Source organism: Pangasianodon hypophthalmus, chromosome 20 (assembly GCF_027358585.1).
Source record: "Pangasianodon hypophthalmus isolate fPanHyp1 chromosome 20, fPanHyp1.pri, whole genome shotgun sequence".
Taxonomy (NCBI): Eukaryota; Metazoa; Chordata; class Actinopteri; order Siluriformes; family Pangasiidae; genus Pangasianodon; species Pangasianodon hypophthalmus.
In genome coordinates this window covers 4366812-4376970 of record NC_069729.1, presented here as the reverse complement: position 1 = coordinate 4376970, position 10159 = coordinate 4366812, and the positions used below count along the sequence as shown (strand labels likewise).

Sequence of the window (10159 nt, the reverse complement as noted above, 5' to 3'; positions counted from 1 at the left end):
CAGATACTGAGACATGTCAACAAGGTAACAGTGAAATATGATGCAAAATTGGCTCGTGGTGGTGGAGAACCCTCCCGAGTAAGGTACGTCAACCGGCTGAGTTGAGGACTGTCCATCTGGCCCTGAAGTCATGAAGTTCTCGCTGGTTCTGAGACATGGCTATGTTCTGGTCTGCTCAGACAACACTGTGACAGTGAGTTATATCAGCTATCAGTTCTGCCTTGTGCTGCAACATTCTAGATCTGTACAAGAGCTCTGAATGATTAAAGCCTAAAAAGAGAAACGGTAAAAAGAAACTTGTGTATTTCCATTAAACATTCCATCACGTCACTAAGTATTCAATGAAGTACACAAGGCAATTCGAGTAATTATGGAATTTATTTACAGCACCCTTTCTGAGAGAGACAAAACATTAGCTCCAGTTTAGTTTATTTTCTTTTAAATAACATTTCACAAACATATACAATTTAAATGTAAAATTAACATTAATTCAAATGTTTTTGACCAAACTGGGAAAAATGGGAACAAAATCAAACATGGCAAGAAGACACACACATAATATGCTTGCAAAATTCACCATTTTTAGCACAAATGCTTGAAGATGGAACGAGATAAACAGGAAAATGAAATCAAAATGAGGTTTGTGGAACTCCTCTTGAGAGCACTCTAAATCCAAACGCAATGCTTGAAGCCCAAACTTTACGAGTTGAAACCAGTTCTCGACTTGCATACTTTATTATTTTAGAATCGGATAGATCATCCCAAATTTTTATACAATAACCTGAATCCTTTGTGTGCTTGAATACTAACCACGACATTAATCACATTAACATTGTTATATTAAATTAAATGTCATTTTTTAATGCAGCGACACTTCTCTGCTTGAACGCAAGTGTCAAACTTGGGGGGGAAAAACAGTGCTTTTAGCATCTATACAAAATCCCACCGCAAAAACCAAATACCAGGCCTGAAAATGAATGTTCATGTTTACTTACAGTGTAATCCCCAAACTTTGTTATTTAAAAAGAAAAGGAACTGGGACATTTAATCCCTCTAAAGGGAATATCTGATATTTACACTTATATACAGACAAACTACTATGTACACGTTTGCATACCACTTACTATACACGGGCAATTGGTCTTTGTGCTTAAGATTCTTGCATTGTCATCCGCTCAACGATTATTAAAGGTTTCAGAAACAAACAGCTCGCTTGAGCCTTAAGGAAAACACTACCTAATGACCGATTATTCACTCTAATAAATCTGGTAAAATCGCCTATAACGCAGGTTCAGTCTGAGCAGAGCTTCGTGACAAACACCACTGATTTCTCCCACACCAGCTTCCCCTTCAGTAGCTTATTTCTATCTAGAACAAAACTCTAAGGAAAAAAGAACACACCCACACACGCATACACACAATGAGAGATAAAATAAATCCTCCCCCGCTGTCTGATCCTGCTACTCTCAGCTGGCAAACTGCTGGTAAAACGCCAGTTTGACCCTCTCGATGTGGTGGCACAGCTTAATGGCGGGACCGAGTTTCAGGTCCATACACTCCTGCACAGTGGGCAGGTTTAGCAGTAGCAGGGCCTGGCCGTCAATCTCCTGAAACAAACAAACAAACAAACGATGAGAAAATGGCTATGCACAGAGTGAGTGATTACTGCTGCAGGGGTAAAAGATTTCAAAAATACCAAATGCTAGAGGTCAGTAGTGTACATCAATATAACACATACTGTATCAAAGAGATGCTAATTGTAAGAAAAGTGACTTTTCACTTAAACTGATCTAATTTTACAGATGTGAAGCTCCCTCTATCAGATGATGCAATATGCATCTTGATACGTTGTATATGATGCAAAAATTATAGTTAAGTAAATAAAGATTCAATACATTTTAATTCACTAATTATCTGATATGACTCAGTTCAGCACCAATATTCGTTTTCAGATTCAGTATGACAGGATTCGGGATTCGTTTCGGCACTGACGGGATTCGGTTCAGCACTGACGGGATTCGGTTCAGCACAAATACGATTTGGTTTTGGATTTGATAGGATAGGATTCGGTTCAACACTGACGGGATTCTGCTCAGCACTGATAGGATTCCGTTCAGCACTGATATAATTCGCTTCAGCACTGACAAGATTCAGTTCAGCACTGACGGGATTCGGTTCAGCACTGATAGGATTCGGTTCAGCACTGATAGGATTCGGTTCAGCACGGATAGGATTCGGTTCAGCACTGGCGGGATTCGGTTCAGCACTGACGGGATTCGGTTCAGCACTGATAGGATTCGGTTCAGCACTGGCGGGATTCGGTTCAGCACTGGCGGGAGTTGGTTCAGCACTGATATGATTCGGTTCAGCACGGATAGGATTTGGTTCAGCACTGATATAATTCGGTTCAGCACTGATATAATTCAGCAGCACTGATATAATTCGGTTCAGCACTGATATAATTCAGCAGCACTGATATAATTCGGTTCAGCACTGATATAATTCGGTTCAGCACTGATATAATTCGCTTCAGCACTGATATAATTCACTTCAGCACTGATAGGATTTGGTTCAGCACTGGCGGGATTCGGTTCAGCACTGACGGGAGTTGGTTCAGCACTGATATGATTCGGTTCAGCACGGATAGGATTTGGTTCAGCACTGATATAATTCGGTTCAGCACTGATATAATTCAGCAGCACTGATATAATTCGGTTCAGCACTGATATAATTCAGCAGCACTGATATAATTCGGTTCAGCACTGATATAATTCGGTTCAGCACTGATATAATTCGCTTCAGCACTGATATAATTCACTTCAGCACTGATAGGATTTGGTTCAGCACTGGCGGGATTCGGTTCAGCACTGACGGGATTCGGTTCAGCACTGACGGGATTCGGTTCAGCACTGATATAATTCAGCAGCACTGATATAATTCAGCAGCACTGATATAATTCAGCAGCACTGATAGGATTCGGTTCAGCATTGATATAATTCAGCAGCACTGATATAATTCAGCAGCACTGATAGAATTTGGTTCAGCACCAGTAGATATTCGGTTCAGCATGATACGATTAGATTCAGGTCTGTCAATAAAGCTCAGTTTAGTTAAATTTAACATGCTTTGATGTGTCCTAGTTTTGACTCTCAACAATTTGAACAGCAATTTAAAAATATATTTCTTCATTGTCTTTATTTTTTCTGAGAATTGGTAGAATCCGTGTACACACACAACTGGCACAATAAATGATTTGTAGTATGTTAATGTTCTCATCTTTAGTAAGCTAACTTACTATTTTTTGCCAAACCCTAGATTACTCAGTTTACACACACCTGCGTCTTTACTATAATAACCACAGCGGATTTGAGACTGGATGTGACTACAAACAAATCGGATCTGCTAATATGTAATTTGCAATGCAGATCCTTAGAGTAAAAATAAGTTGTTTTTTTTAAATAAACCAGATTGATTTCTGCAGTGTGGAGTGAGTAATTTTATTTACTCACGTAATATACAGTACATTAAGCCTAAATTAGATACTTTGCGATAGTCGGCGGTGAAGAAAATAAGATAATCACCTGATCCATGAAGATGCGTGCGAGTGGAGCACAGTCGGTGGTCCTGATGAAACGCACCACGTCTGTAACGCTCCACTCCAGGGGACTGCTGTCCAAGCACAGCTTCTGAGGAGCCTCAGGAAAGGGACTCTGAGTGATACAGAAACAAACCTTAGACTGGGGTAACAACTATTTCAGTAAATTGATGTTACTGTAATGAAAGATAATGAAATATTTGTTAGAAACGTCTCTGTTATGACCTCTGTAAAATGTCCTGAAGTCAGAAATATATGCAAGATGTGTGCTATGTGTACTACTTGTAACAAGTATAACAAAATGTAACATACAGTCTACGTATAATTTTGTATGGTGTGATTACTTTGGGTGATGGAGGTCTGTTCTCGTCGTCTGAGTATGAAGGAGAGCGAGCTTTGCGGCGTCGGCGGGTGGGCCGGGGGGTTTCAGGAGGAGAGGGTGAGGGTGTCGGGGGCTGTGATTTCTTTTCTGAGTATTCAGAATCTTCCATCAATTCGTCCTGCTCGGAGCCGCTGTCGTCGCTCAGCGAGTCGTCTTCATCCAGGTCTTCCTCGTCAGCGCTTCCCTGAAGAGCCACAAACAAACCAGAGGCGCTTTAACACTACAGGTGAATAGGGCAATTTTCAAAAACATAAATAAGTTAATTATATTATTACATTATATATTATTTACTAAAATATTAGTCAGAATGCTGATATTCATACTACTATTTTTTTGTATGGGAACTTTGTCAACATTATACATTTATCTATGCAAATTTGTCTTCATCTAGTTAAAGAGTAAATCAGTAGACAACAAATACAGAAATCAAATCTTTTGTTGTTAGAATTTCACTGTGAAGACATGCTCCAGTGAGGAAAGTTTGATGGAATATCATTTTTTTATCATTGTTAAATCAGGAAAACACCACGCACTGTTATTATCCACATATAATCAACATTTTGGGAAATTCTTCTGTAATATCTATCTAAATATGGACAAAAGTGAAAATTTCTAGAAACAGATTTTTGGTGCTGAATATAGAAAAAAACCTGGTTATGAGGAAATGGTATTAAAAATAGAATGTGATTTTGTGGATTTCTGCTCTAGTGAGTGTGATTTATAAGGTTTATAAGGAAAATTGACATGCTGTGATTATGCCAAGTGGGCGGAGTTTAATGCAGTGGTCATGAGTAGACAGTTGAGTTTAATTTTCTGTTGTCTTTTGATATTTTCATTACTACACTTTAAGGTAAGACGTGTTTCTACCTCTAGTATCTTGCCTTAATAGAAAAGAAATTCTTTCATCTGTGAGCATATGTCTACATCTACTAGGACATGGCAATAATAAACTGTAACACTCAGGATGTGTTAATCCGTAAATGCGTCCTATTTTGAAAATAATGGACAAAGATATGAAGTGAAGTGACGTTTCGTTTGCCAGGTCCTGTATTTTCAAACACTGGGATGCTTTTTGCTTTATCTTGTTATACTAGAATTTAAAAACATCTATGTTCTTCTTTTCATTAATGAATGATGTGAACACACACATCATTACGCCTCTATTTACTACCGTTGCTATGGTTACATCTCCGAGGGCATTAGGTCACTCTGTTCTTGTTGCATTTAACTGAAAGTTCCTTTTTTTGCAAATCTGTGTATTTTTTTCTTACTTTTTTAGCAGAGCAATTTAAAAAAAAAAGCAAAAATCTTAGTAATCTTAGCCTGAACTGACACAGTTTTTGACCCTATCTATGAATATAAAAAATAACAACAGCCAAACAGAAACAGTTCTCTTTGCCATGGTACAAATAAATGGAATTATGTTTAATATGTGGCTTTTTCAACTGAATAGCATGCATCTAGCTTTATTTGAACTTTTCTAGCATGCAATGTGATGTATTTATTGGTGTAAAGTTACCTGAGGAGACCCTGCAGGCGTGTTGTCCACGGAGGCGGAGGAGCGTCTCTTCTTGTGGACGAACAGCTGCTTCCTTCTCTTCTTCCTCCTGCCTCGTCTCTTGACACCCGCATCCATGTTGGAGTGGCCTCCCGGTGGACGACCTACACGTCGGCTCTTCTTCTTCCCATAGTAATATGCTAAAAAAAAAAAAAGAACACAGCATAATTGAATTTGCATCCAAATTAAAAGGTGTGGTTGGCCTTGCAAATAACGAAGTATTCGGCAAATGGCTATTTAAATTAGGGATTTGAAAAAGCTAGTGAGAAGGTCACTGCAGAAAGCGGCTCGCATATGAATGTTACTCACTGTATTTGGTTTTGGTGAGCACGGAGCAATTCTCTGAGCAGCGCTCCAGCACCATGCGCGGCCCGAACAGATTAGGACAGCACTCCAGCTTAACGCAGGTTCTTCTGCAGAACTCAGCCACACGGTCCGCGGTGCGAACGATCTCCACTGTTGCTCTGTAGCTCTTCCCTTTGTATCTACAAAGTAGACATGCACACTCGTTAGGAAGGCTAAAATCAATCCCAAGAGACAGGGATGCAGCTCAGGAAACATGCACCAAGTACACCCCAACAAATCATTTTCATTTTTCTTATTTTTTTTATACAAACATGTAGGCATCCTCACTTGGCTTTGAGAATCTCTCCATGACCCTGCCAGCGTCCCTCCTGGTCCAGCTGGAGCTCACGGAGCACACGACTGGGCTTGTAGGCTGAGTTAATCAGCAGGGACAGCACCTGAATGGACACACACACACAGGAGGGGTAAAACCATCCAGTTTATTATTGAATGTTTAACAGTGGCAGGTTTTGTTCACATCAATTCACAGAACAGGTTAAAGAATTCTAAAATAAATTGACAGGCATTGACAGTAGAAAAATATTGAAGTTATTCTAAAATTTTCCCAAAATGAGTTTCCATGATTACATTTCTTTGGGGAAAATAATTTGAATGTGTGGGGCAGTGAAATGTGGAAAATTGTGGCTACAGCCATTTTGTTAGCCTTTTTTAAAAAACAGAGAGCTGAAAATCTTGGAATGGAGTTGAAAATGGAGTTAGTACTGACCATGTGACAGGATTTTATATTTTATGATGCTGTAACCCTGGCCTGTCATCTAAATGATGACACAACAGGAAAGGGGGTGGACAGTGTAGTGTGTATTGGAAATGCGTCCACTTTTTAGATATTAATAGGATCTGGATTTTTATGTGGGTAGAAATATAGTCTAATGGTAATTTATGTTGTCAAGCAATTTCTTATGCATTAAAAATGTATGATATTCAAGGTAATGTATTGAGTAAATATAATACTAGAGAACAGAACAGAACAGAACACAACCTAATAGAATCAAACCCAACAGAAGAGGACACGAGAGAACCGAACACAATAGAACACATCCGAATACGTAACACTGAACAGAGTAGAATAAAACAGAGCAAAGTAGAATAGGACATGACAGAACACATAAAAAAAATAGAAAAGAACAGAACTGAATAGAAAACAATATAATAGAATAAAATAGAAATGAATGTTCTATTTTATAATGTCAAACAATAGCTCGAATGAACGCAGTGAAATGAAAAACAACAGAACAGAACAGAATAATAAATATAGCTCAGAATATGACACAACAGTACCGAACAGAAATAAACATGGACACAACAGAATACAACAGAAGAGAACAGAATAAAATAGAATAGAATAAAAGGCAATAGAAGGCAAAAGAATACTACAGAACAACGAATAAAGAAAATCAGCAGGGTTCAAAGAGTGATTGAGACATTTATGATAAAAATGCAGAGAGAGAGAGAGAGAGAGAGACAGAGAGAGAGAGACAGAGAGAGATTATGCAACTCTTCTTGTAAGGACAGCATGATGGAAGGTATTGTGTTCATGACTCATTGCAATTCCTGCTGATGAACACTGCACATGGAGCCAAAACAGCTGCACTTTTCTTTAATACGTACCCACATTTTGGGTTTCCATTCAAAAGACAACACTGTAGGTTCCTTGTTAAGATTTGCCAGTACATATTGAAAGTGATCAGAGATCACAGTAGAATAGAATAGAATAGAAGACAGTAGAATAAAAACAACAGAATACAATAGAAGACAACAACGGTATAGAACAAAGAATAAAGAAAAGCAGCAGGGTTCTGAGAGTTACTGAGACATTTATGACAAAAAAAAGCATACCTCCTTGAGCACCAGGACGCAGTTACCCGGACCTACACACTGCGGCAGCTCAGCGATGCGGCCCTTATTGAGGTACGGACCGGAGAAACACCTGTGGTTAAAGTAGATCTTGGGGCAGCTGTACTTCCCATTAGCCTGACCTGTTACACAACAAATATTCTTCCAGTTATTGAATATTCAATATTCATTTGCTCTCAGATGGATGGATATGTTCTAAAGCAAACAGGGACAAAGGTTTGAGACTGTATAATTCGACTTAAAAAAAAATGCTGCTACATTTTTCACATGAATATTAAAAATAATGCGGTGTTATTTAACAAACAAAGTGTGTATAATGACTGATATGGTAAACTGTTCTGAAGTTTATTTAACATTTATGGAAGGAGTCTCCAGTGTCAGTGCTTTGAGGTAACGCTGCTCCTTTAAGTTTTCAGAAAAGGGAAAGACTTGAGGAAAGAAGACTTTCTGGTTTCTGGGTAACACAAAAAAACTAAACATTAATTTTTTTATTAATTTTAACTTCAAGTGAGAAACACAAAGAGGCTGATAAGGGGAACAACTGTTTTTAACTGTTATAATAAATGAGAACAGGAACTAACTTGTTTTGCTGATGTTCCAAAACATAAAATGTAACTATAAATGGGTAAAAGGTGACACATGCCGTTCTTTAATAAATAAAAAACTGTTAGCGTTGGAAAATTAGTGTGTTATAAGAGAATAAAACAGCCAGACTGTTAAAGGAAAATAATCATCTTGTGGTTGGTAACAGTAACTCTGCTTTATCATACCACCCTGTAATTAATTATTTTCCTATAACAGTGCACCCCAAGTGTTTTGTTCCTTACTTATCACTGCAGTTTTGAAACTTCAGAGGGTTTGTGTTAAAACAAATGAACAAGGAAAAGCGTGCGCTCTTTAGGGTATGATAAAAGGACGTGTATGTGTGTGTGTCAGCATGTGTGTAGGTGTTTTCCAAACACTTACTCATCTCTGTCTGGCTGTTCAGAGGCTGTTTGAGGGCATCAGGGGAGGAGTCTTTAGCTGGCACTCTGCTGTAGGTGTAAGACAAAGAAAGGATTAGTCTGCAAATACTGAAATTATACACAGCTATTTGTCGTATTCAAATGGTGATCCTTACTGCCTCTCCGGTTGCACGACGGCGATTTTCTTCTGCTTTTCAACTGCAATGAGAACCAATACATACACAGAAATCAATAAACCTGCAATGACAGACTTTGACACAACTGAAGAGGCAACATTGTGCAGTTTATAAATGATTTAACAGAAACGTGAAGATCCTCATGCAGCTGGTGCAATGATGAGATGAATGATGAGGGAAATTCTGAGAACATAATAGTGAGGGTGTGTGTTAAGACAGAACAACAATACTGATACATGTGCTAGAAAATATTCATCTAGTCCTGCAATTGCTGCCTGTAGGGGTGTATGTGATCACTGACATTCTCTCTCTCTCTCTCTCTCTCTCTCACACACACACACACACACACACACACACACACACACACAAAATAACCTTTGGGTTTGCAGGGGTACTGAAGAGGGTAGCCATTGGTTTCACACCAACTAACAGGGAAGATGTCCATGGAGTCCATATGAGTTATGATCTCTGGAACAGGTTGCTTCACTCCTGTAGAGCACAGAAAGAGAACTAAAGTTAAAGAAGCATTATGTCATTTTAAAGTCCTCTTCTGCCTGCTATGAAAACGCTAACAAGGCTCCCTTTTCCAATCATCCAACCCCACCCCCTCTATTGAGACTACATACGTCTCTTGTGTTGCCTTTTTATGAAACAGTGCTGGTTAATGTTCTAAATGACCTACATAGCTCAGGAGTTAAGTTCATACTATCACATACGTCAAATCACATACATAAAATGTTTCAGTCAGGATTTAGGCCTCATCGCACTACTGACAAGCGCTGGTTACAGTAGTAAATGTTCAACTACTGGCTTTGGATCAGGGTTGTGTCTCTTTGTTTGTACTACTTGATCCCAGTGTAGTTTGCATACCACGGATCACAAGTTTATACTAGATGATTGCATGACTTTGTGACTTTTGCACAGTATGTTTGGTACAGCTACACTACTTGATAAAATCATTTGCAATTAAGAGCTTGCTATATTAAGGGAAAACAAATGTTCCAGCAACTGCAAGCTTTCAAAACAAAATATTGCAGAAATGCGTGAATCACCTTCTAGTCTAATCCAGATATGTTGACCTTTGACCTTGGTGACTGTGGCCACGTGAATGTTTTGAGGGCAAACAGGATTAACTGCCTCCAACATCATGGACTCTTTATAGCACTGATCAGATGGGTCCTGATACAAGGAAAGCACACATGCAAAACTTCTTTTTACATAGAGCTACAGGATAAGTTCAACATGAAATTATACATTTATTTT

At 38.7% G+C, this 10159-nt stretch overlaps 1 protein-coding gene across 1 annotated transcript in view; it reads right to left on the bottom strand.

Moving 5' to 3' along the window:
• Positions 1 to 359: 359 nt before the first annotated feature.
• The window catches only part of sfmbt1 (Scm like with four mbt domains 1), a 28398-nt gene continuing 18598 nt past the window's right edge, over positions 360 to 10159 (bottom strand). Inside the window, exons 11-21 of the mRNA XM_053226933.1 lie at positions 9949 to 10075; positions 9272 to 9385; positions 8876 to 8918; positions 8722 to 8789; positions 7738 to 7877; positions 6169 to 6278; positions 5845 to 6020; positions 5497 to 5675; positions 3940 to 4161; positions 3582 to 3710; positions 360 to 1607 (exon numbers count right to left, since the gene is read on the bottom strand). Coding sequence (XP_053082908.1) covers positions 1467 to 1607; positions 3582 to 3710; positions 3940 to 4161; positions 5497 to 5675; positions 5845 to 6020; positions 6169 to 6278; positions 7738 to 7877; positions 8722 to 8789; positions 8876 to 8918; positions 9272 to 9385; positions 9949 to 10075 — 1449 coding nt within the window. The 3' untranslated portion in view covers positions 360 to 1466. The remainder of the gene's footprint in view (positions 1608 to 3581; positions 3711 to 3939; positions 4162 to 5496; positions 5676 to 5844; positions 6021 to 6168; positions 6279 to 7737; positions 7878 to 8721; positions 8790 to 8875; positions 8919 to 9271; positions 9386 to 9948; positions 10076 to 10159) is intronic.